At 41.2% G+C, this 27,799-nt stretch overlaps 1 protein-coding gene across 1 annotated transcript in view; it reads left to right on the top strand.

Annotated features, from left to right (window-relative positions):
• Nucleotides 1-606: 606 nt before the first annotated feature.
• Nucleotides 607-27,799, top strand: part of ATP8A1 (ATPase phospholipid transporting 8A1) — a 227,811-nt gene continuing 200,618 nt past the window's right edge. The window contains exon 1 of the mRNA XM_080797542.1: nt 607-873. Coding sequence (XP_080653668.1) covers nt 825-873 — 49 coding nt within the window. The 5' untranslated portion in view covers nt 607-824. The remainder of the gene's footprint in view (nt 874-27,799) is intronic.

Genomic DNA, 27,799 nt, shown 5'->3' with positions numbered 1-27,799 from the left:
GGGTGAGCCCGGCCTTAGAGCCTGTTGCTCGTGGGCGAGACGAGGGAGCAAGTGCAGCTCAGGCGGCGGGGGCTGGTGGCCGCCCGGAGAAGCTAGAATTCCACCCAGGCGGCAAAGTCGCGCTTCCTTTCCATTGCCCGGGCTGGAACTTAACCCTTGGTGTCCCAACCCCTCTAGCCCCTCGCCGGCCGACTCAGACCCAACACCTCTTTCCAGACCGCGGGCAATTCCATTGTTATTACAAGCCAGAGGGTAGTGGGAGGGGACAGGGGGAGATGCACGCGCCGAAGCACCCCTTGCTCTCTGGTCAAGATTTAGGAGAGTCAGGGTGGTGTTGAGGAAGGACAGGCCGAGCCGCAGCTGCGCGGCGGAGCGAGGGGGCCCAGCCGGGAAGAGGAGGCTGGGAGCTGCCCACCCTGCCCCTTCAGGAATGGTACGGCCCGGAGCGGGGCGGGGAAGAGGAGGTTCTCCCGGGTCTCTCCCCGCCCCTCTCCCGACTCCGTCGCCGCGCTGCCGCGGGAGCGAGTAAGCGCGCGCCCCGGCGACCCCTCCCCCGGCGCCGGCACCCCAGCTCCTCCCCTCGCCGACCGCCCCCTCCGCGGCTGCAGGGAAGCTCGCCTGGCTCTGCGGACGCCGCCACCTTCGTAGCCTCTTCCTCCTGCCCCGGCGCGCGGGGGCCGTCCAGCGGCGGCGCTGCCCTGGGTGGGCGACGGGGCCCGCGCGGCGGCTGAGCACTCGGCGCGGCGCAGCCAGGTCTCCAGCCTGCGCGGCGCCGTGACAGGTGCAGAGTCCCGGCTGAGGCTCCACCTGCGGCGGTCGCCGCGATGCCCACCATGCGGAGGACAGTGTCGGAAATCCGCTCCCGCGCGGAGGGTGAGTGGCCGCCGCAGCGCGGGGCTGTGCGCGCAGCGCGCACGGGGGTGGCCCGGGGCCAGCTTGGGGTCGGGCCGTGTGTGTTTTAGGGAAAAGATGTGCGGTCCCATCTCTTCCCCTAGGTAAGTCTGGCGGTCGCGCCTGGTCCGCGGCGGACCCTTCTCTCTGCGTCGCCTCCAGTGCACTGGCAGACCCCTTTCCGGCTCTAGATCCCCGGAATTGATATCCTCGGCCGGAGCCCCAAGGCTTGCTTTACACCGCAGCGTGACCATTGAGCGCTCTCGTCCTGCCCACCGCCTTTCCCACTGGCGCACAAGCCTGCGGGTCTCCGCTCGGCTTCTTCACCCTAGTGAACAGATCCCCAGTCCGCCTCCCCCGCCACCAGCACCCACCTCTTTACAGCCCCCACACCACGGCTCCCAGAGGAGCGGAGTATCTTTCCCAGATGCTGGAGCCTTTGATCCACAGTCCCTTGCCTCTTAGAGCGTGAGGAGCCTTAATTGGGGCTGGGTGCTCAGCGGGTTCTGTGCATTACAGTCTCTGCAATTCTCCCTGCAGTAGAGTCTCACCCAGCTTCCATCGGAGATTTCGGTTTTTTGTGTTTTTGTTTTTCCTTTTACCTGAGATCCTCACTTTGGCCAGCTGAGCTGACTTTTTAGCAAGGTGGAAGCTGTCTCCTTTGCTCCACCCAGGGCCAGCTGTTGAATGGCTACACCTGTCAGCGCTGAGCAACAGATGTCCGAGGGTGTAGTAAGTAAGCTTTGGGAGGGCCGAGGGACCCTCTTCGGCTGCTCTGAGGAGCCCTCAGCATTCTTGCTGGCAAGTGATGGTCACTCGGAAATTATTTCTTGATTTTGCTTATGGCAAAGCCAAGATTGTACATATCTAGATATTTGTTTTCTTGTTTTTCTGTCCCACAAACCAGCACTTGAATCCTGCAGAGTGGAATAACATGTTTTCGAGAAAGAGCCTATCTTGCCATCATCCCTGGTCTGCCCCCTCCCCTCACCCCATCCTTTAATGTGAGGCAGGTGGGAAAGTGGTTTTAGTAAAAAGATATAGCAGTTAGGAGAATAGAACTCCTAGGCTTGCGACAGGCCATTTTATTGTTTTTCCTCCTTAGAGTCTTGATGTAAAAATATGGGGGCATTGAGTTCTAATATCTATGGTTTACTGATTACAGCGACTAAATGAAACTGCTGTGAGTAGGTGTCTCCACAAGTCACAACTGACCTGTGGCCTACACAGGAATTTAGTACATACTTTTTCTTTGTACTGTAATGAAAAACGTATATAAGACATTACAGTTTTAGGTACAAGGTGAATAAATGATAGTGTTATTTTTGAAACGTACACAGTAAACAGTTCATTCTTTTTTGTTTTATACCTCTGAGTGAAATGGGTAGACTATTCCTAATCACTACCTGAGTAAGCCATATAGGTGATGAAAATATAGTAGTAATAATTGGGATTGTTTTTTCAAATAGCAGTCATTGATGAATCCTATATTGTAGGAAATATGGAAGAGAGAAAAGACCAGAAAACAATGCAAAACCTGTGACATAGGAGAGGACTTTTTTACTATTAAAAGCCTACGGTATTGTTTGTGATTGTCCTGTGTATTTTTCAAAACATTTTCTGAAAACCTGCCTTATGGAATCTTACCACACTCCTGCAGGTAAGTGAAGGTGGTCTCATCTAATAGTTGAAGGAACTGTGGCCCAGGTGGTTGAGGTACTTGCCCAAGGTCAAGTAGCTAGTTCAGTGACACGTTTTGGATGTAGCGCTCTGGGAAAATAAGGACTCTTTTTATTTAATTTTTGTATTCTCTGTGCATCCAGCACAGTGCCAGGGCCATAGTGGAGCTTGGTGAATGACCCTTGCCTCCCATATTGGTTGGTTTCAGTTTATTATGTGCTCAGTATTTTGCTCAGGACTACGGTGAAGACAACGTAAGTAATGACTTTGTGAGCTGGAGATGTGGCTCACTGCCCATCCCGCCCACACTTTTCTTTCTTACGGAATATTCTCCTTGGACAGCTCCTGCTGCCTGCAGGGCCTTGTTCTGAACTGCAACCCCTTTGGCTCAGCTGATTAGGCAGTAGGAAGGGCTCATGACTCAGGGGCAGACACTCCATAGTGGCACAGACACTTGTAACCTTGTGGTTTGGCTCAAAAAGCTTCTCTGTGGCGATCCTCTGTCTTTGTGGAAAGAGTTAAGCTTAGAGTGGGGGAAAATTGAAACAGAAAGGGGCAGAGGTGAACAGGGTAGTAGAGAAGAGAGGAGCCGGCTCTGATGGGTCACGTGATTGCTGACATTAGGAAGCAGGAACTATGGTGAAGAGAGAAAAATAGGGGAGAGAATGGATTAGATGGAGAGAATGGGGCAGAGACACAGATGCTGAGAAGGGGTCGCCCGACCTTGGAAACCCTCCCTCCCTGAGTTTGCTAGTCCCTGTTCCCAAGTACTGTTAGAATAAGCTCTTTTTTCCCTTGAAGTGACTTGAATGGGTTTCTGTTCCCTGCAGCCGAATTGGCCAGATGCGTGGCTGTCCTGTGTGCAAGTTATTTACATCCAAATAGGGGCTAAAGAACTTACATGAAATAAGGAATAAATAATCTAGGAGAGGATATTATTAATAGAACATTGTGCTTGCTATGGGTGACATAGATCCCACTGGAGGTCCGGACGTAGAACATGAGGCCTGCTCAGGGAACGCTTCACTGAGAAATAATTTGGAATGAGTACTTCCCAGACTTTAAGGTGCACAGGACTTTTCTGGGGATCTTGTTAGGTACAGATTCTAAATCAGTAGGTCTGGGGCTCAGATAATGCTAGATGGCTCTGGTCTTCAGGTGTGAGTAGCACAGAATATCCAAAGGATATTGTCTTTTTTTTTCTCTTCTTCTTCTTCTTTTTTTTTTTTTTCAGTAGTTGGGAGGGTATTGAAGGTAGAGAGTAACCAATTGAAAAAAATGGTGAATGTTAACATGGTTTATTTGAGAGATCTTAAGGAAATTGGCCAGGAGCAGAGGGAAACTTGGAAGGAGTAGAATATAAATTTGGATAGGTAGATTCCTGCTAGATTACAGGCCATTTCAAATGCCAAGATGAGTCATTTGGATATAGAATCAAGTATTTGAAGATCTTAGAGTTTGTCTAATCCATTTCTCATTCAAGCATGATGCCAGTGCATAGTATCTAACAGGCCCAGTTAGGAGCCAAATCATCATAGGGGAATGACATCCCCAAAGAAGTATCTTAGAAAGATACTTTCTGGAAGCATGTTGGATGTTTTGGTTAGAATGGCACTGTAGATAGACTCTGTCATTAAGGGAAAAAAAAAAAAAAAAAGGAAAAAGTCTAGTAATGACAAAGGCCAGGAGTAGTTTTGGAGTGGAGCAGTGAAAATGGGAAGGGAGGAATCACAGATTATTTCTAAGTAAAACGTAAACTCAGGTGAGCTGTATCCCTTGAGCTCCTATAAGTACTATTCCCAGTACGTGGGATGCATCAGTGAATAGAATAGAAAAAGCCCAGCTCTGGAGGTCCTTACATTTTAGTGAGGCAAGAGACCAAACACAATACATTAACAAATACAGAATTTGTTATGTAGTAAGTACTATGGGAAATATAACAAGAAGGTAGTGAGTTAAGGTTGGTGGATGGATTCCAACTTTGAATAGATTGGTTAGGTTGGCCTTCACTGAAAAAAGACGTGGAGGAAATGAAGGAGTCAGCCTTGTGAGGATCTAGGGAAAAAGTGTTCCAGGCAGAGGGAACAGTCACAGCAGAGATCCTCATGGCAAGCGAGTCAGGAGGGTTAAAGGAAGAGTGTAGGGGAGAATAGCAGGAAAGGAGGTTACAAAGGTCATACCATAGGACATAGCAATATAGGACAGGAAACAAATGGATTAACATGAAAGGAGTTTCTCAAGGAGTAATTTTAAATTTTAATGTTTTTAAGATCTCAGGTATCTCATTAAAACTATAATTTCCTGAGTTACTCATGAAGATTTTCTTCATTTAGGACTAGGAATCTACATTCTTAATGAACTTGTTAGGGTGTTCTGGTATAGATGAAACACATTTTGAGGAACTCTCCCTTAGTCTTAAAACTGATTGGGAAAAATCTATTAAAAGATAAGGAAATAGAGAAGGAGGGTCAATACAATAAGAAGTAGGAATTGTGGGATATCCAAAGGGATGTGTTTTGATGATACTTAAATTTGGAGGTTAGATGTGGGCAAAATCAAGGGGGAGTCTTTAGTTGAAACCCTGATAGTAGATATATTTTCCAGAAAGCAAAACAGGATAAAGCAGAAAGCTAAGAATTCTGAATTTCTTCATTTTTACCCTGGCTGAATCAAATGGATCTCTCAGTACAACATTAGGAGTGCTAAAAAGAGGGACTGACATTACGGTGGTTCACACACTGTTTTTTCACCCTAGTATGGAGGTAGGCAGTCTAGGTCAGCAATGCTCAATTCATAAAGTCAGAAAGGACATTGTCTCTCTGCGTTTCTGCTTCAGCATCTTCCATGAAGTCATAAGATGGTTGCTGGACTTACAGTCATAGAAAAGCTCCAGATAGGGAAAAACAACAACAACAACAGCAACAACCAACAACAATAACAAAAAAACAAAAACAAACCCAAAAAGACCAAAGGATTTTCCTGGAAGTACCACACAAAGATTCATCCTAATTTTACTTCGGCTTCCATCTGCAAGGGAAGCTGGGAAATGGAGTTTTCTAGCTGGGCACATTACTCAATGTTTTATTACTTAGGGAAAAAGAAAGAATGGCTGGTGGACGGGCAGCTAACAGACACAATCGCCATCAGGTATTCAGATTGTTAAAGGCTCTTGCTTGCAATAAAGGGATGTTCTAAAATGTATAATTTACAAAATAGTAAGCATTAAATTGTTCAAAACTAAGGAAATGTACACATACATGTCCCAGAGTTTACATTTTCTTCTGCCGAATATTATAGCTAAAATGTAAGACCTTCATTTGATTGTGTAAAACATGTGCTAAGTAATAAATTTAGTTGTTTCAGGTGTTGTTTTTCTAAACCAGTCTGTGTAAATGACAACTTTAAAATGTTTGTAATTTTACAGAATGTTATGTTTTATTTACTTAAAAGATAACACAAGGAGCATTCAGGTAGTTTCTGTAAGAACTATTAAAGGGAAATTTGGGGGAGGTGGTTTCATTTGTCCAGGTAAAAGATGACTAAGATTATTTGTTCCTTTAACAAGTATTTTTTATTCACCGGCTGCGTGCCAGCTAATTTTGGTGACGGGAAAGAAAGGTGTGAATGAAGGAGATCCCCAAGGAAATCTGGAGATGGGTTAAAGATTTATAACTGACATGGCATTGTGAGAGAGAGGATTGATGAGCATAGTGATACTTTGTGTAATTAATATTTGAGAATCCCCAATACATGTCATTTCGCTTAGTGTAATTCTGGAGATATGAAGTGTGGCAGAACCAAACTGTTTTAGGGTTTTCTAATCTATAGACTATCATTCACGTTTTCATTGTATTATTTCAAAACCAGTGAGAATTGAATCATGAGCCTACTTTACAACCATAGAAGTTTGTATGATCAGAGTATACTTTTGAAGTCAGTGAAATGTTTGCTGTCTGGGTGTCTAGTCACAGAGTTTCATTAGAATGTAAATGTTATAAAGGCAACAGTTTCATTCTTCATTAGTAACTGGGGCCCACATCTTTCAAAGCTATTATTCTGTGGATTGTAAACTCCCTAAACAAAATGCAGGGGTTTTTGTCTGTTTAATACATGGCTCCCACTGAGAACATTGCCTGGAATGTAGTAGAAGCTCAGATACTATTGAATGAATAAATGAATCTTGTGATCTAAGAGGTAATACGATCTAGAGATGCCTCACAGTCACACCTACAAGACACCCTCCTCCTGGAACCTGAGCACCACAATGGGAGCAATTTACAAAAACAAAAAGCAAACAATGTGAACAATGATCTGTTTACTGCTGTACTCCACACTCACAGCTTTGCCTGACATAGTGGCCCTCCATGTTTGTCTGTCAGAAAAATAGATAACTCTGAACTTTGTTCTCTTGATTGCAGAAGTGTAACATTGCTCATTGGAAAAAAAACGCATACTGCGAAAGGTGTCAAGAAGACGGTAACAATCACCCCAAACTATGCCATCCAAATAAAACTACTGTTAACATTTTAGCATATATCCTTTCCAATTATTTTCTAGGATATGAGAAATAAGTTTATTAAATGAAATGAGATCATATTCTATATAATTTTTAATCTTTTTTTTTCCACTTAGCATTTCATGGGCATCCTTCTATCAGATACAGATTTTTGTAAACTGCATGAAGAATGGAATTTTTGCTGCCACTGTTTATAACTTCTGCCTAGAGTTGAGCCTGGAACTTAGTAGGGGCTCAATACAGTTTGTTGAATACATAGATCACTAATTTTATGAAAGCTTAGCATTTTTATGTTAGTATATAATTTTAAGGAATCTTACGTGACATTTAAGGCATGTAAATTATTTCAAGGTTTTTAAAAATAATTCTTGGATAAGCATTTTTAGACCTATCTGTATACTTTTCTGATTATTCCTTTGTAAAATGCCCCTAGAAAAGGGATTTCTGGATCATAAGTGTGTACATTTTAAATGGCTGTGATACATACTTCAAAATTCCTGGAAAGAGTATTTATACTAATTTATACAACCACTGAAAGTGAACAAGAATACCTATTTCTGTATCTCTTCTCCAACATCGGATTGCCACCTTTTTTCATCCTTTTAAATGTACAATGCAAAAAATGAATTTCTAAGTTTACATTGCTTGCTTCCAGTTATTAGGTTGAATATATTTTTGGTAAGTTTAATGATTTTTAATATTTTCCAAATAGTTTATTCATGTTCCTTTATGAAGTTTGATTTGTATTGAATTTTAAGAGTTTCTGATATGTTAAATTCTCTGTTTATAGTTTACCTTTTAACTTCTATGTTGTCTAGTGTATATACTAATTTTCATAAACATTTTTAAATTAAAATTTTTTGAAGGATAGTTGACATACAATGTTAAATTAGTTTCAGGTGTGCATCATACTGGTTCAACTTCTCTATATGTTATACTCTGCTCACCACAAGTGTAGCTACCATCTGTCACCATACAATTCTGTTACTAACACAATTGACTATATTCCCTATGCTGTACCTTTCATCTCTGTGATTCATTTATTCCATAACTGGAAGCCTGAATCTCCCACTTATCTTCACCCATTTTGCCCATTCTCCCACTGTACCCCTCACCCCGTCCCCTCGACAACCATGAGTTTGTTCTTTGTGAAGATTCACAAAGTCTTCTCACAAAAACTTTGTTTTTTGTTTCTTTGTTCATTTCTTCATTAGATTCTACATTTAAGTGAAATCATATGTTATTTGTCTTGGAATTTTTTCACTTAGCATAATACCCTGTAGTTTCATCCATATTGTCTCAAATAGCAGATTTTCCTGATCTTAGAGGAGAATACTTCAACTTTTCCCCATTGAGTATGATGTTAGCTGTGGGTTTGTCATATATGACCTTTATTATGTTAAGCTATTTTCCTTCTAAACCCACTTTGTTAAGAGTTTTTATCATCAATGGATGTTGAATTTTGTCAGATGCTTTTTCTGCATCTTTTGAGATGATATGGGTTTTATCCTTCATTTTGTTAATGTGATGCATCGTGTTGATTGATTTATTCAATAATTTGAATATTGAATGAATATTGAATCGTTCTTGCATGCCTGGGATAAATATCACTTGATCATGGCAAATGATTCTTTTAATGTATTATTGAATGTGGTTTGCGAATATTTTGTTGAGGGTTTTTGCATCTTTGTTCATCAGGGATATTGGCCTGCAGTTCTCATTTTTTGTAGTGTCTTTGGTTTGGGTGTAAAGGTAATGCAGGCCTTGTAGAATGAATTTGGAACCTTTCCTTTCTCTTCTATTTTTTTGTAATTGTTTGAGAATAGGTGTTAACTCTTCTTTGAATGTTTGATAGAATTCACCTGTGAATCCTTTAGGTCCTAGACTTTTGTCAAGAGATTTTTGATTACCAATTCAATTTCATTATTAGTAATAAGTCATTTCAGATTTTCTATTTCTTCGTGATTCAGTTTTGGAATGTTATATGTTTTTAGGAATTTACCCACTTCTTCTAGGTTGTCCAATTTGTTGGCATATAACTTTTTGTAGTAGCCTCTTATTCTTTGTATTTCAGTGAATTTGGTTATTTTCTTTCATTTCTGATTTTATTTGAGCCCTCTCTTGATGAGTCTGCCTAAAGGTTTATCAATTTTGTTTATCATTTGAAAGAACCATCTCTTGGTTTCATTGAAATAGAGACTAAAAATGTAGAAAAAACTTATTTATTTCCACTCTGATTTTTATTATTTCCTTTCCTTAACTTTGGGCTTTAGGTGTTCTTTTTCTCATTTCTTTAGGTGTAAAGTTAGATTGTTTATTTGAGATTTTTCTTGTTTCTTGAAGTAAGCCTGTAAGATTATAAACTTCCCTCTTACGACTGCTTTTGCTGAATTCCAAAGATTTGAGACTGTTGTGTTTTCATTTGTCTCCATGTATTTTTTTAATTTTCTATTCAATTTCTTCATTGACATATTGGTTATTTAGTAACATGTTATTTATCCTCCACGTGTTTGCATTCTTTTCTCATTTTTTTTTCTTGTAATTGATTTCTAGTTTCATACGGTTGCAGTCAGAAAAGATGCTTGATATGATTTCAGTGTTCTTAAGTTTACTGAGACCTGTTTTGTGGCCTAACATGTTTATCTATCTTGGAGAATGTTCCATGTGCGCTTGAAAAGAATGTATATTCTGTTTGTGAATGGAATGTTAAATCCATCTTGCCTAGTGTATCACTCAAAGCCATTGTTTCCTTATTGATTTTCTGTCTGGATGATGTCATTGGACTATTAAAGTCCCCTACTATTATTGTACAACGGTCAATTTCTCCCTTTATGCCTGTCAGTATTTGCTTTATGTATTTAGGTGTTCCTGTTTTGGGTACATAGATACTTATAATTGTTATAGCCTCTTGTTTGACTGTTTCCTATATCATTACGTATGCCCTTCTTTGTCTTTTGTATCCTTATTTTAATGTCTACTTTATCTGATATAGGTATTGCTACCTTGGCTTTTTTTTTTTTTTTTCCTTCCAGTTGCCTGGACTATCTTTCCCATTGCTTCACTTTCAGTCTGTATGTGTTTTAGGTCTGGAGTGAGTGAGTCTCTCGTAAGCAGCATATATATAGGTCTAATTTTTTTTATCCATTCTATCACCCTTTTTCTTTTGATTGGAGCATACAGACCATTTACATTTAAAGTAATTATTGATCGATGTGTACTTATGGCCATTTTATTAATTGTTTTCTGGTTATCTTTGTAGTTTTTCTCCATTCCTTTCTTCTCTTGCTGTCTTGCCGTGTGATTGATGACTTTCTTTAGTGTTTTGCTTGGCTTCCTTTCTCTTTGTGTGTGTGTGTGTTTCTGTCATAGGTTTTGGTTTCTGGTTACCGTAAGGTTCATATGTAACATTCTGAGTATATAGCAGAGTATATTAAGTTCATGGTTACTTAAGTTTGAACATATTCTGAAAGAACTCCATTTTTACTGCTATCTCCACGTGTTATAAATATGTTGTCATATTTTACATCTTTTTTATTTTGAGAATCCCCTTGACTAATCTTTTAGATATAATTGATTTTACTACTTTTGTCTTCTAACCTTCATTCTGGCCCTAAAAGTGGTTGCTCTCCTACCTTTATTGTGTATTTGCTTTTACTTGCAGAATTTTTCCCTTTCATAATTTTCTTCAAATTATGACCTTTACCTTTCCATTTAAAGAGATCCCTTTACTATTCCTTCTAAGGCCAGTTTAGTGGTGATGAACTTTAACTGCTGCTTGTCTGGGAAACCATCTCTCCTTCAATTCTGAATGATAGATAACCTTGCTGTGTAGCATATTCTTGGTTGTGGATTTTTTTCCTTTTAGCATTTTGAATAGATTATGCTACGTTCTTCTGACCTTCAGAGTTTCTGCTAAAAAATCAGCTGATAGCCTTTTGGAGTTTCCCTTCTACCTAACTAATTGGCTCTCTCTTGCTGCTTTTAAGATTCTCTCTTTATCTTTAATCTTTGACATTTTAATTATTGTGTGTCTTGGTGTGGAACTCCTTGGGTTCATCTTGTTTGGGGCCTTCTGAATGTCCTTGGACCTAGATGCCTGTTTCCCTTACCAGTTTAGAGAGGTTTTCAATTATTATTTCTTCAAGTAAGTTTCCTGCCCTTTTCTCGCCTCCTTCTGAGATCCTTATGATGTTAATATTAGAACTCTTGATGTTGTCTCAGAGATCCCTTAAACTATCCTCATTTTTAAGAACCTTTTTTTGCTCTTCGGCTTGTGTGCTTCCCATTACCCTGTCTTCCAGATCACGGATCTGTTCTTCTGCATCCTCTAGTCTACTCATGATTCCCTCTGGTGTGTTTTTCATTTCAGTTATTGTACTCTTTAACTCTGATTGGTTCTTTTTGTGTTTTTTCTCTCTCTGTTGAAGTTCTTACTGAGTTCATCCACACTTCTCTCCATTCTGGTCATATCTTTATGACCACTATTTGAACTCTTTATCAGGTAGGTTGCTTATATCCTTTTTTTCCCCCAAGATTTTATTGATTTGTTTGACAGAGAGAGAGAAAGAGAGCACAAGCAGGGGGAATGGCAGAGGGAGAAAGAGTGGGGAGCCCAATGCAAGGCTAAGTCCCAGGACCCCAGAATCATGACCCAAGTCAAAAGCAGACACTCAAACCACTGAGCCACCCAGGTGCTCCACTTAGCTCCTTTTCATTTAATTTTTTTCCTAAGGTTTTTTTCTTGTTCTTTCACTTGAAACATATTTCTGTCTCCTTATTTTGTTTGACTTTGTGTATCTGTTTCTATGAATTAGGCAGAACAACTACTTCTCCTAAACCTGAAGGAACTGCCTTGTGTGGGGATGTCCCCGCTGTGGACTCAGTGTGCCTGATGGCTTTGGTTGGCTGACTGGAGCTATAGCAGGTGTGGGCCGGGGATCCTGGGGCATCCCCATGCAGGGGCAGCTCTGGTGGGGTCACTAGAGCTGAAGTGGGTGTGGGTTAGGGTGGTCCAAGGGTTTTCTGTGCAGAGGGCACCCTGGCATGATGGCTGGAGCCCAAGGCAGGTGTGGGCTAGAAGATCTCGGGGTGCTCTGAATAGGGAGGACCTTGGTGGGACAGCTGGAACTGAAGTGGGTGTGGGTTGAAGAGCACATAGCTGATGCCCTAGTGAGGAGCTGGAGCTGGATCTCTGTGGGCCTGGAGTGTTCTGGGATGCTTTGCCCCTTTGTGTGTCCTTGGCAAGATGGCTGCAGTTGTAGTGGGTGCTGTCCAGGGGTGTCCCAGGGCATACCGCATAGGAGCCCCCTTTGGTGGGATGGCTGGGGCTAGTCAGCCAGGGGCCCAGGTTCGCTGAGGCAACAGGCCAGCCATGGTGCCCAGACCCTGCTTCTATCTGCCTTAACAGGGTGGGCGGGGACATAAACAGTGGCACTCACCAGGCCCTCTGACTCTGGAAAGTATTGCACACAGCTGCCTTGTGGTTTAGCACATTTCTGGGACCGGTTCCTTTATGTTCTAGTTGCTCTGTTAAACTGTGGCTGGAGGAAGTTAGTGGCCCGTGCTTGCTGAGGCAGCAGGCCAGCCAGGATGCCTGGACCCAGGGCTTGTCCACACTATCAATGTGGTGGGGGAATATAAATAGGGCTGGTGGTTGCCAGCCCCACCGACCTAGAGAGAGTTCCAGCAGATCCCCTCATGAGTGCTTAATAGATCTACTGGTTCTCTTAAACGGCAGCTCTTTTCTGCGCCCTAGGACAGATGAATCTGCCTGTGGTCCCTCAGTACTGCAGTTTGCGGTGTTGAAGGTGGGGTTCCCAGTTGTTACCATGTGTCTGTCCCTCCTGCCACCTTCTATATAGTTTCTCTGTCATTTGTCACACAGAAGCTGTTCAGTCCATCTCTCATTTCCTCAGGAGGAATTGTTCCATAGGTAGGTGTAGATTCAGTGTGTTCATGGGATAAGTGAGTTCAAGGTCTTCCCACGTTGCCATCTTGGACTCTTCTCTGTATCCTAGTTAATTTTTATGATGTGTAATCTTTCAGTTTTGTCATTAAAATTTCTGCTTTAATGTAATATTTCTCATTTCGAGGTAATGATAATTTTTCACTTACATTTTTCTTCCAGAATTTTGAGGGTTCAACGTAAACCCAGTTACATGGGTAATTCCTGTGGGGTTTATTTTGTTGTGAGATGTGAGGTAGGGATCTCATTTTATTTTCTCTCAAACTATAATCCACCCGAAATAATAATCATATATTTAATACTATATTCTTCTTGAACTGCTTTGGGATATTTCTTTTATATATTAAATTGATCTATATAATTGAGTCATTTCTGGAAGCAATCTCTCTCCCCTTTCTCTGCCCTCCCCTCTCTATTTTCGTCTGTCTTTTTTGGTCCCTAGTATCAAATTCCATTACTGCAATTAAGAACTATCCTCTTAGCTATCCTACTCTCGCTGCTCTTTTATCTAAATTTTTTTCTGTTTATTTTTCATGTTCATTTCTCCACTTGAACCAATGAATGAATCACTTAATCAAATTTAAAAAGTATGTTGAGATATTTATTGGGATTACATTAAGTTTATGAATTTAATGAAAGAGTGAATTAACATCTTTCATATATTAAGTCATTGAAGCTTAGTTTCTTTTCTGCATTTATTGGCATTTCTTTCCAGTGCTGCGTAGAGATTTCTTAAAATAAATCCTGTCTACTTTAATTATTTTTTCATAGATGATTTAAATTTTATGATGATATTGTGAATAGAACCTTTCTACATTATATGTTCTTGTTTGGCTATTAGCACATCTGAGGTGTTTCATTTTTGACACTGTCCACCAGTCTGAATTCTTTTATATAGTTTTCCAGTTAATTTTCATCTTTGTAAGTTTTTAAATTATACTGTGTCATGAAACAGGGTGTTTTTATTTTTATTATTTTTAAAAGATTTTATTTATTAGAGAGAGACAGCACGCATGAGCGGGGGGAGGGTCAGAGGAAGAAGCAGATTCTCAATGCGGGACTCAATCCTGGAACCCCAGGATCATGACCTGAGCCAAAGGCAGTCGCTTAACCCACTGAGCCACCCAGGTGCCTGAAACAAAGTATTTTTAAATGAGGTTTTCGATTAATTAGACTTAACCAGATGTATTTCAATTATGCTGTCTTTTCAGCAAGATTGGTTCATTTTTATCTGCTGAAGTATTGTAGACTCTGGTTCCTACATACAACTTTTAAGATTTCATATAGCAGCCCATACAGAATAGTTGAGATGATACTCATCTGCTGAGAGTATAGATCAGAATTTAGACCAACCAGAATTTAACTAATGATTCCACGGAATATATTCACATCAAATTGGCATTCCTATCAGAAATCAACAGCAAGAGAAATAGAATGTGGGCTGCAAATGCTAGAAAAATATGTAGTTTTAAATATTCTGGTAGCCACCTGAAAAAAATGAAAAGAAACTGTTCAAATTAATTTTAATAATATATTCTTTCAGTATATCCAAAATACTGTTTTACCATATTGCTGATATTAAAAGTTAATGAGATACTTTGCTTTTATTTTTTTGTAGTATGTTTCTAACTACTGTATATTGCATATTTACAGCACATCTCAATTTGGACTAGAATAATTTTATGTTCTCAGTTGCCACACGTGGCTAGTGGCTGCTATTCTGGACAGCATAGGGGTAAATTTTGCCTCCACCATGTGTTTACATGTTAGGATTTACTAGCATTAAAAACATATGTGTCTATGCCTTTCTCTTAAATAGAGATTCAGCTTCCTTCCTTCCTTCCTTCCTTCCAATGACAGGCTGTCACGGATGTCCTCATAAAACCTTGTTAGCGCTCAAATGATACTGCTTTTGACATGGCCCGTGTGGCCATTCAGAGATTTTATGTAAGTACATCGTGGCATCTTTTGGAGCTATTGTTTTTGTTTGTTTGCTTGCTTTTTAAGTTCTCTTTTTAAGTAAATTTGAAAAGCAAAACCCATCCTGCCTTGCCTTCCTATTAGTTTGCACTTAAATGTTAACATGTAACGTGGGTACATAGCATATGCTTTTACATAGTATATGCTTTTACATACAACGTTGCCATCACTTGTGTTGATCTAAGGGGACTGTAGAACTTGACTTTGTTGTCACTGACACAGCTAACTGGACAAAGGGAAATGGCTGTTTTAAATTGAGCCTCTGGAGTGTTCTGGGATGCTTCGCCCCTTTGTGTGTCCTTGGCAAGATGGCTGGAGTTGTAGTGGGTGCTGTCCAGGGGTGTCCCAGGGTGTACCGCATTGGAGGCCCCTTTGGTGGGATGGCTGGGGCTACTCAGCCGGGGGCCATTCATGTGAGCCATTGTTGAAGATGACTGCTCTTGATCACTCTGGGGTTGTGCTGAATGGGATCGGATTAGTCAGGTGACAGTTTAGGTAGAGACTGTTACTAAGTAGGCCAAAGCTAGCTTCTGTTCTGGACCAGGGAACCACTTTAGAGGGCCAGACCTACTTAGAATACAAGATTGGTTTTTGTTTTGTTTTGTTTTTGTTTTGTTTTGTTTTGTTTTTAAAGGTTTTATTTATTTATTTGACAGACAGAGATCACAGGTAGGCAGAGAGGCAGGCAGAGAGAGAAGGGGAAGCAGGCTCCCCGCTGAGCAGAGAGCCCGATGGAGGGCTCGAGCCCAAGACCCTGGGATCATGACCCGAGCCGAAGGCAGAGGCTTTAACCCACTGAGCCACCCAGGTGCCCCTACAAGATTGGTTTTAACAAGGGAAGTAAACAAACAGTGAATGCAAGGGTGACTCTGAGAGTTTGTGTATTTCGACACCAATCTAGATTAATTTCTGTAATTCGCTTGGATCCCTGTGCTTAACTGTGATGCTCAGAGAAATCCAACTTAGTATAAAGGAAGTCCCCTTCCAGCATCTACAGCCCATCTTTCCCCCTCATCTCTCCCTCACCTCAGTGTCGACTCAGCCCTGCAAACCTTAAAGCTCGGAGATATTTAAGGAGCTCTGATGTAGCACTCTAAGGATGTGGTATGAATCACCCTGTCCCTATTTCCTTGACCCTAAGTGTCTATCACAGGACCTCAGAGTTCCTGAACAGGGGCCCTGCTTTACTCTGGAAGGGGAAACCCTCTCCCTGACCATAGCTTGGACTGAAGGGCTCTGCACTTGTGAGCGATTCTGATGCCAAGCCAGGCCTGCCAAGGTTTCTGAATATCATTTGCTTTCACTCTCCCCACTGTTGCTCTTGGCCAGCTGTCTGGACAAACTTGTTGCTCCATGTTGGGGCTTTTGATTCTGGGTGTACCTGTTGTCCATGACCAATTTTCCTGGATCTCTTGCTCTGCCACTATGTTGTCACCCTCATGTCTGTGACAGGTTGACCCTTTCCAGTTCCCCTTCTTCGTCTGTCTTTACTTTTTTTCCTTTTTATTTTTCTTTTTTTCTTTTCTTTTTTTTTTTTTTTTAACCAAGGCCATGTCCTATCTCTGACCAAAGAAGTAAATCAGGTCCCGGTGTATAGATTTTACCCAAACTGATATGGTGCTCTATACCTTAAACTTGAGTTCATTCCACCATCAATTCCAGAATGGTTGTGATGACCTGATGACTTAACTTTTGTAACTTTATTTTCACTGTTACGAATAATGGTTAGGGAGAGGACATAAAGAAGAATGATTCTGTCTGCCATCTTTTGTGCTAAGTGTGTCCGATGTGGTCAGGCAGCGGGAGGCTTGTGTAATGTGGATTGTTTTATAACCGTGTTGTGTACCTCAGTGGTGCTCAACCCAGGTTGCACAGTGAATCCAGTTGGGAACTTCTGAATGATACCGATACCTGGACCTATCCCAGACCAGTGGAATAAGGCTGCTCCACTGGGCATAAGGACCAAGCACTGATACTTGGTATCTCCCAGGTAATTCTCAAGTACAACAAGGCTGGAAAACTCTGGTATAGATCTTTGAATTTTTTATTTTGAAGAGAGGATGAGGAATAGAGGGAATAAAGCCATCTAGGTTGTCAGCCAGAAACCAAGTGCAAGTGGATATTTTGGTAAATCTTTTGTCTATTACTCAGTTACCTCATGGCTCTAATTATACTCTTCTTGCTTACCCTTCTCAAAAATGGTAAAGTTTCCAAGATGATACTCGATTATTAGATTTTGAAGACTTTCTTTAAAATTCTAAACACTTTAAATAAGTCAAGCAGAGAGTCAATTATCATATGGTTTCACTTACTTGTGGAGCATAAGGAATAACACGGAGGACATTGGGAGATGGAGAGAAAGGAGTTGGGGGAAATTGGAGGGGGAGACAAACCATGAGAGACTGTGGGCTCTGAGAAACAAACTGAGGGTTTGGGAGGGGAGGAAGGTGGGGGGCTGGGTGAGCCTGGTGGTGGATATTAAGGAAGGCACGTATTGCATGGAGCACTGGGTGTGGTGCATAAACAATAAATTTTGGAACACTGAAAAAAAAATAAAATTAGATTTTAAAAAAATTCTAAACACTTAATTCAGTATAACCAAATGACGAGTAAACACATTCAGTGTATTTTTAGCTGGTGTTATATCTACTCTGGGAGCGTGATGAATTTGAGACTTTCTGCAGTGTCATTACTTTTTTTTTTGCTAACCTACTTGCTTTCGGTATGTGGTAGTAATTAATCGCTTTATTCAGCCTGTATTTGTAGCTATATATGTAATCACTTGCACCCAGAAGAAATACCTTAATGATCTGGTAAGTCTCTGAAACCTCTGTGACAACTTTATGTTAAGGGGTTTGTTTTTCTCCAGTTTATAATTATTTTTTTCCTTTTTTAAAATATTTTTTTATTTAAATTTCTGTCAGTAAACCTACAGTGTGATATCAGCTTCAGGTGTACAACATAGTGAATCGTGAATCAACACTTCCATACAGCTCGTGGTGTCCATCACGACAAATGTACTCCTTAATCCCCTGTTGAACCCATCCCCCATCCACCTGCCCTCTGGTGACTCTCAGTGTTTTCTCTGTCGTTAAGAGTCTGTTTCTTGGTTTGCCCCTCTCTTTCTTTTTCCCTTTGCTTGTTTGTTTCTTAAATTCCACATATGAGTGAAATCATATGGTATTTGTCTTTCTCTGACTGACTTATTTCGCTTAGTGTAACACTCTCCAACTCCATCCGTGTTGTTGCAAATGGCAAGATGCCATCCCTTTTATGGCTGAATAATATTGCATTGTGTGTATATACCACATCTTCTTTACACACCTTCAGTTGGTGCACACTTGGGCTGTTTCCACAATTTAGCTATTGTATGTAATGCTGCTATAAACATCGGGATACATGTAATCTTTTGGATTCATATTTTTGTATTTTTTGATTTATCCCACCATGATGTGAAGTGTTTTATAGGTTAAGGTACAGAAAATGAAAACTGACCACAAGTCCTAATTTACCTGCTTTCTCTGGTTGCTGAGATGAAACTCGTTTTTGAGACTCTTAAGTTAGCTGTGGGGTTTCTCTGTGACCACATGCATGGGGCTGAGTGTCTGGCTGCAGGATGTGATTCTTTCAGACTCTGAGGATTAGAAACCAAGCTCCACGTGCCTTGGAGCCTGTGCATTGTGTCCAACCAACAATTGTGTGATTGTTTTTTTTTATTTTATAGCTCTCTTCTATCCTTACTGTTTCTACATTTAGACTTGGCTTTTTTTTTTTTTTTTTCCTTAGGTGATAATGTGACTTGTGCTCCACAGATGGAAATCTTTTTTAAAAGCCAGAATTTAACCTAGGAGGCGAGGGAAAGTTCTGAATTGTTGGCTCAATTTAACCCCAGATGGCTACTTATTCTTGTCTTTTTATTTAAAGTTCAATGGAAGAACCATTACATGACTTGGCCTTTTCTTGACTTCTTAGTGAATATGATTAGGAAAGAAAGGAAAAAACTCTCTTTAATTTTCCCAAATGCCAAGGGGACTCTTCCTTGATCTTATTAAGTGACTTTCCCTGTGGAATTTATCCTTATGGTGGGTGAACTACTCCCTTACATGTTTTAATTTTAACTAACTCTGAATACCAAGATTTAGGCCTATATAACAGTTTTCTTTATAAGATATCAAACATTTTTTCCAAATGTTCAGCGGGAATTGTCCTTTTTTAAAAAATCCTATTGACTGAAACTAGAATCACTATCTTTACTGTTTCTGTTTCACATGTTTTTAGTCTACTTAGTACCAGACTATTTAACATGATAGCAACTTAAAAAGTAGAGTGCTTTTGTTTTCAGTGGCACAGCAACACAATTTGAGACTATAACTTTCTTAGTGCTGTCCCTGCTCTCCTCAGCATCTTAAACTATCGCCTTATAATAGTTGACTTAAGTGAAAATGAAATGAGGCATTTGGGCTCCCAGTTAGCCTGGAGTGATGACTGACCTCTGACTCTTCCAAGCTGTGTGGCCTTGGGCAAGTCACATAACCTGAGACACCATTTTCCTTTGGCAGAATGGTACTAATACCCACCAATAAATCATCTGCCTGTTGTGTAGAGAGTAGACCAGCTGCACCCTGGACTTTCCCGCGGAGCTTTAACCACAGTGATACCTGAGTCCCACCCCCAGAGATTCTGATTTCAACTTGGGGGTAGGAGATCAAACAAGGAGCAGTGTCAGGGGTGTGGACTACTATGCAGCAGCAGAGGTGACCAGAAGAGGATATAGTTCTGAAGGTAGATCTAACAGATTTATTTCATGGATAGTATGGTGGAGCATTAAAGAAAGAAAGTTGTGGAGAATGAATAAAATTTGGGGCCCTGAGCCCAAAATGATGGTGCCATTTACTGAGATAGAAAACACTGGCATGAAGGACTGAAAACATCCTTGCGTCTTAGAAAAGAGTGGGAAGGCCTGCATGTGCATTAACAGGTATATTCATGTGTATTTTTTGTTTTGTTTTGTTTTCTTAGAATATCACTTTTATTTTAAAATCAGGATTTCCATCTCCTACTTCCCTCATCTTCTTTGTATAATCTTTAGAACTTCAGTAAACATAACTGTTAGTGTCTTATCTGTTGCAGTGGGTTTTAGATATCTGGGAACTGTATGGATTTAATCTGTTTGGGATTGATATTTCTATTGCTAGGACTTTTCACTCCATCATCAGAGGTGAGGAGAACTTTCTTCCATGTCATCATCATGTTCTCTTGGCTCTTGAGGTGTTCCAAGCTGCCAGAACATCCTTCAGAATAGAGAAATTAAATGAAAGCACTTGCTGCAAAGTAGGTGCTAAGCAAATGTTACTTGAATCTGTGGCTGGTGAGTGACTGGGATAAGATCAAACTGTTCAGTTTTTGGAAGCTGAGATTTTAACATGTTGGAGTGGTTTTAAAATCTCATGGATGGGTCGTCTGGGTGGCTCAGTGGGCTAAAGCCTCTGCCTTCGGCTCAAGTCATGATCCCAGGGTCCTGGGATCGAGCCCCGCATCAGGCTCTCTGCTTGGCGGGGAGCCTGCTTCCCCCTCTCCCTCTCTGCCTGCCTCTCTGCCTGCTTGTGATCTCTGTCTGTCAAATAAAAAAATAAAATCTTTAAAAAAAAAAAAAATCTCATGGAGTTTCTTCACTGTGCTCACCTATAGCCAAGGTGTCCCAGCAGGACTGAAGGGCTGATTTTGTTGAATTGAGAGCCTCCCTTTCCAGTGGGTGATTTTTATATCGGGTGTTAGGGGCACCTGGGTGGCTCAGTGGGTTAAAGCCTCTGCCTTCAGCTCAGGTCATGATCTCAGGGTCCTGGGATTGAGCCCTGCATCGAGCTTATTGCTCAGCAGGGAGCCTGCTTCCCTCCCTCTCTCTGCCTGCCTCTCTGCCTACTTGTGATCTCTCTCTCTCTCTGTCAAATATATTGGGTTTTAGAAGGTTCTCGAAGCATCTGTGCAACCCGTCATTGCATCATTCTTGTTCCACCTGCGAATTGGTAGGGTCGATGACAATCTCACACATCTGTAGGTGTCATCGCTTTAATGTCACTGAGCACCGTGCTGGATCGTCTGTGTCTTTGCAGCCCACAAGCTGTCAGTCACACGTCCTGGTTGAATCTGCTCAGTGGAGGTTTCTGTCTTCTTCTTTAGCCACATCCTGACATACTGAAAGAAGCCAGCCATGCCTTACCTCGCTTTTGGGCAGGGGACTCCTAGATCTCTGAGCCTGACTCAGCTAACCAGTCTTGGTGGGTTCTTTAATACTGCCCACAGTGCTTATGGCAAAGAAGCCAACCCCAGGCCACAGCCATTCTCAAGGTCGTATTGGGATGTGGTGGGGTTCTCTGGGGCTCTTTTATGGATTTCCCATTTTTCTAGCCCTTGTTCAGTGGACTTACTCAATAGGTTTCATGACAGATTGTGCACACTGCTTGTCTTCAACAGGCAGACGTGCGTGTCACCCCTGTTCTTATCCTAAGCAGTGTTCTGTAGTGTAAAGTGATCTTGCTTGTGGGCAATTTATGTTGCTGTGCGTGCTGCACTGACTTCTGTGCCAAAGTCATCATTAGCAGGTAGGCTTAGGCTCCTCACTAGGTGTTTTTGGTGGTTGAGACCTTGTAAAGAAACAAAGGAGAATTATTATTTCTCTCTTAAAAAGTCACAATGGAGGTAAGAAGCAGGTGTCTGTCAAACTCCTCTGACACATCCTGAGAATAATGCAGCAGCAAAATGATGTTATTTGAGTGTTTCTGCTTCCTTAAATAAAATGAGAACTAGTCTGTTGGAACCAGTCATGTGTTCACCTATTTTTACATTGTAAGATGCATAAATAGCTCTAAAAATGAAACTTGTAATAATTCAGATAATTTCCATGGTGGTTTACTTGTATTTTTTCCGTAGTGTGTTTTAAGGGCTGGCTCATTCAGAACTATAATCTAGTTATATCTTCTATGAATGCATTGCTGCTAAAGCCATAGGGTTAACTAACCTGTAAGGACCTTTATCAATTCAAGAGTTCTTTTCTCCATGATTAAAATGATTAAAACTTTGTTGTACATTGGCCCTGTATTTGTGGTTCTCTGATGACCTCATAATTGTTTTTTTTTTTTTAATCTTTTCAAAAAGATAGCCTTGTAGAACCATAGTGTTGGAGGGAACTTAGAGCTCATAGAGTACAACAGAGTCCCGACACTGCCTGCCTAGCATTTGGTTACCCAGTTCCTGCTTGAGTACCTCTCGGTGATGGGAATCGTGCCCCCTTGTAAAACCGCTCGTTTCATTCTCAGCCAAGTCAAATTCTTAGCAAGTGCTTTCTTGCTAAGAAAGCAGTAAAAGCAATGAAACCTTTTATTTGATCCACGTTTTGCTGGACCAAACGTCGCCCATGTTGTATTTGCATGGTTGGGGTTTTTGTTAGTTTGTAGGTTTTATTTATTTATTTATTTTAAAGATTTTATTTATTTATTTGACGGACAGAGATCACAAGTAAGCAGAGGCAGGCAGAGAGAGAGAAGGAAGCAGGCTCCCCGCTGAGCAGAGAGCCCGATGCGAGGCTTGATCCCAGGACTCTGGGATCATGACCCCAGCCGAAGGCAGAGGCTTTAACCCACTGAGCCACCCAGGTGCCCCTGTTCGTAGGTTTTAGTATAGAACCTTCAATTCATTCAAGCGTCCCAAACCGTCTCGAGTTCTGATTCTTTAATGTCATCTGTACATTTGTTAGTGGTGCCCTGTATGTCCTTACCCTGTTGTTGGCATCCAGGCAGTCTGGCTCCACATAACCCTCTGGAAGTTATATATTTATTTTATCTGTCCAGGGGATCCTTTTGTATCACAGCAGAGACTCACGGGACTCAGTCTTTGGGGTCACTCACTCTGCACAATATTGTCCTGGTTTTTTTTCCCCTCTGTAATCTATTTCATTTCCTACTTCATACCTTTGGCATGCATATGGCTTCAAGGTGCCATGACCCCTCTCCAGCCTCATTCTCTGTGAAGTTCCCTGCTCAGTGCTGAGTCAGCCTGCCTATATCTCTGGACCACAAGACCACATTCCTAGAAGGGAATCAGATTGGCCCAGCTGGTCAGGTGCCCCGTGTTAACCCTGACACCCCAGGCCAAGGTCATAGGTCAGGAGAGTATTAGAGGGGCAGGAGTCAGGGTTTCTCAGAGTAAGCTCCTTCAGATGGGCTTGCAGGCAGGGGGGGACCAAAGGAAACCTCCAGTGTGAGCCCTGTCTGTGGATGTTGGTCAACTAGTTAAGAATTTAGATTGTTACATAATCATGGAATCATGTCTCTGTTTTAAAGAATAGGGCTTATCTGAAAGCCTTGTTGAAATCCAGTGCTAAAGACTCTATTTTATTTTTATTTTTTAAGATTTCATTTATTTTTTTGATAGAGAGAGTACATGCACAAACGGGGAGAGGGAGAGGGAAAAGCAGACTCCCCACGGAGGAGGGAGCCCAATGCAGGGCTTGATCCCAGGACCCCGAGATAATGACCTGAGCCAAAGGCAGGTGCTTAACCAACTGAGCCACCTAGGTGCACCTAAAGGCTCTATTTTAAAAAAGGAAAGAAAGTCTGTGGAGCCTTGCTGGTCCCTGATGATCACCTCCTTCCTTTAAACCATTCTTTTAATCATCTGCACTTGATTTTTGACTGACATGACCCCCAATCTCTAGCTTAGACCCCAATCTCTAGTTTAGACTTAGGTAACACACATACACAAAATCTTTTTCAAAGGGGAAATTTTTTTTTTTAAATCTCTGGCCATACAACCTATGTTATGAGAAACATCACTTTTAAGTGAAGTCCTATTCAGTGTTAACAGAATTCTCAATGCTAAAGGGAAATGTTGTTTTTAAATTTGAGTTATTTTCAGATTTTTATTATAAATCCTTTAGGAATTGTAGTTCTCATTATATACATTTGTGAACTCTGAAAGACCTCTGTAGACCAGGTTCATAAACAGTTTCTAACATACAGGATTCCTTTTCTTTCCTGTTCAGAGCACTGAGGCAGCAGTTTCTGACCTCCAACTTTTGGAACCTCTCATTCACCATGGTTCTTCTATGATTAGTAGACAATCCACTTAAGGATTCCACAGGTTCTCACAGGTTCTCTGTAGGTTTAAAAATATCTATGTGTCTGTCTGTCTGTATGTGTGTATTGATATAGACATAGATAAGCTACAAGATAGGTGTTCATTTAGAGCAGATAGGTGCTGGCTTTTTTTTTTAGCAAGCCTGTCCTTTCATTTGTGCTTTCATGCCTCCAACTAATGTTTGTTTTAACTTTTCTGAGAAAGTCTTAGGTTGATTACCCTTGAAAGAGAATGACGTGAAGTAGGAGTGGAGAAGTTCTGTTTTTATTTTATTATCTCTTAACGTTATACCATCAGTTGCAGGCAACAGAGCTATCCAAGCAATTCCTTGTACTCCCAAATGGATGGGAGGAAACGTCTCCGTCATATCTGACATTTTCTCAAACACCTTTCCTTCATGCTCAGATGTCAGTGCATCTGTTATTATTCGCTTTTGAACGTGTGAGCCAATTTCCAACCTTTTCCATGATCATGTTTCTCCTCTTTCACTTGTGCGGCAGCACTGGTCTCTTTGAAGACACCTCCCTTTCCCCTTCACGGGGACCTTTCATAGTCGGTCAGCACATTGCTTTTTTTTTTTTTTTTGGACAGACGGAGATCACAAGCAGAGAGGCAGGCAGAGAGAGAGAGAGAGAAGGAAGCAGGCTCCCTGCTGAGCAGAGAGCCCGATGCGGGGCTCGATCCCAGGACCCTGGGATCATGACCTGAGCCGAAGACAGAGGCTTTAACCTACTGAGCCACCCAGGAGCCCCAGCACGTTGCCTTTTTAAAAAAAAGATTTTATTTATTTATTTATTTATTTGGAGAGAGAGAGCACCTGTGTGTAAGCAGGTGTATAAGCAGGGGGAGGGGCAGAGGGAGGGAGAGGAAGAAGCAGACTCCTCCCTGAGTGGAGAGCCCGATGCGGGGCTCCATCCTAGGACCCCGAGATCATGACCTGAGCCGTAGGCAGTTGCTTAACTGACTGAGCCACCCATGTGCTCCAGCATGATGCTTTAGACAGCCTTCTGGACTTCTGCCCTTTTTTGGGTCTTGATGATAACTTGAAATGTGTCCTTCTAGAATACATGTCTGGCTTGGCCTGATACTTCTCTTTTGCCTGTCAAAAGCTCTGGTGCAATTATGTTTTCTATAGGTTTCATTTCTACTTTATCCCTTTTGTATCGATTAGAAGCCAGTCCATAGTAGCAGTTGCTCCTCTTGTTTCCTGCGTCTTCTCAATTTGATGCCACGACAAGTCAATGGTGCTTTTTAGGTAATTGTGACTCGTAGGAGATGCCTGGTAGATACCTGGCAGGTGAAACCCCTCATTGCTAGTCTGGTCTGTTTCTGTGCCAAGTTTTAAATCTATATTGGGAACATACCATTTATTTCTTTTATCTGACCAAATGATCTATGGGCTGTTCCCGAGGAGAGATCATTAAATTCCTTCCATCTTTTATTGTTTTCTTCCTTTCCTGTTAAGCATGATTAAATTTTCATTATCATTAAAATGTATTTTATAATTTTAAAATAAACATTTTAAATATTTTAAAATTTAATAAAAATTTAAAATTTAATTTAAAATTAATTTAATTTAATTTAAATTTAAAAATTTAAAATTTAATAAAAATTTTAAATATTTTAAAATGTAATATTTAAAGTATTTTAAAATTTTAAAATTATTACAATTATTAAAATTTTCATTATTATTTCTAGCATGCCCAAGATGTTATTTTTCTAGGTTAATATCCGAGGCTGGTGGCCAGGAAAACTGAGTACTTACTATGTGTGAGGTTCCACACTAGGCATGCCATAGATTTTCATGTGGTACTTCCTTAAGGATAGCCTGTCTTCCTAATGTCAGGAGCACTTTTTTTAGTGTCCAGCCACTTAGGGTTCATAGTACTACTCTTGGAACTTGCTGCAATCAGCCTGAGTTCAGGAAGTATTAAGCCATTTTTCTCCTGTTCTAGATAAGAAATGTCTATGTGGTTTCACACTTGTTTATTTTTAGGTCAGTTCCCACAAAGACACTTAAAGAAAAAGATCATTTACCATGTATTGTATGACAGGTCCTTAAAGAATATACTAGTGGGTATCAGGATAGGCATAGAACTTCTAGGAATTTTTGGATGCCTGATACTAAAATAGAAAATTTAGTGAATGTTTATTATATGCAAAAGACTTTCCTGGAGTGTTCTTTGTTAATTCCCCATATTAGAGTAAAATACCTGACAGTTACATGGGCCCTTATCCCTGTCCTGTTTCGTAAGTTAGGTATATCTCTAATATCTATCCTTATTATCTGTTGCTATGTATAAGTATACAGGTCAAAAGATTAATATTAGGGGGCACTTGGGTGACTCAGTGGGTTAAAGCCTCTGCCTTCAGCTCAGGTCATGATCTCAGAATCCTGGGATCGAGCCCCGCATCAGGCTCTCTGCTCAGCGGGGAGCCTGCTTCCTCCTCTCTCTCTCTCTCTCTGCCTGCCTGCATACCTGTGATCTCTGTCTGTCAAATAAATAAAAATAAAATCTTTAAAAAAAAATTACTATTGGAATGGTCAAAAGACCACAAGCTATTAACAATTTCGTAGGTGACACTTCAAGGAGTAATGAATGGAAAGGGTACTCTAACATCGAAGTAGCATCTAACAAGGCCATGAGCATAGGAGAGATTTATGGTTGGAGAAACTACTGAGGTGGACTAGGGCAGGGTTAGAAGTCAGGCCAAGCTTTACTGTTGCATGAGTGAACGCATCCATCAGTGTTAGAGCTGTGGAGCCAGACTGGACTTCAATCTATTTCCATGTATTGTCCTGGTTGAGGTGCTCACTGGCTCTCTGACCATGAGAAGTAGTTTCCTTACCATCATCATTTTGAGAAGAATTATTTAAAAGAAGTTAACCTTTCTGTAAGATGAAAACAACCAATTTTTTGAAGCACATCACCATGTTTTACCTCCCTGGGGTAAGTGGATGTCCTTTGTTAACACCCTTTTGTTATAACTCATTGGGCTTGAGGGTTTGAGCTGCCCTCACATTTGCATGAACAAGAAGGTAATCGAGAGGAAGCTAGAGATGTAGAAAGATTTTGGCTGTTGTGTAAATTTCTTAGGGTAACAACCCCTGGTTATCCCGGAACATGCTGTACTCAGGGCTTGGGTAGGACAGCTGTTAACATCAGAGAAGATCTGATCTAGCAGGTAGGGCCGGTTGGGGAAGGTCCTAGGCAGCCTGGTGATTTTGTGGGCAGGGTAGTTGCTTTATGGTTCCAGGTCATCATTCCATGCAGAGCAGGAAGGTCAGCTAGTGACTGGTGGCCTGGACCCTGCATGGTGTCAGTATCCTACATTAGATGGGCATTGGGAGAGAACTTCAAGCAAAGGACCGAAATGCCTCTACTAAAATTCCATAAGAAGGAAGCTGAGCATATTCTTTAAGTAGGTAGAGTAGTTCCCAGAATCAAATAGAAGTTTTACAGGAAGGTCAAGGATGATCCAAGGCAGCTTGGGTAGTAATAGATGGTTATTAGTTCAGGTGTCTTACCTGTGCCCAACCTTCTCATGTGTCAAGACTGCAAATTGTGATTAGTTTACACAGGGACCATATGTCCACCTTTAAGTCAAAAAGGGACGTGTATCTTGATGTACTA

This window comes from Martes martes (assembly GCF_963455335.1).
Source record: "Martes martes genome assembly, chromosome: 2".
NCBI classification, from domain to species: domain Eukaryota; kingdom Metazoa; phylum Chordata; class Mammalia; order Carnivora; family Mustelidae; genus Martes; species Martes martes.
This window is presented reverse-complemented; position numbering and strand designations above follow the sequence as displayed.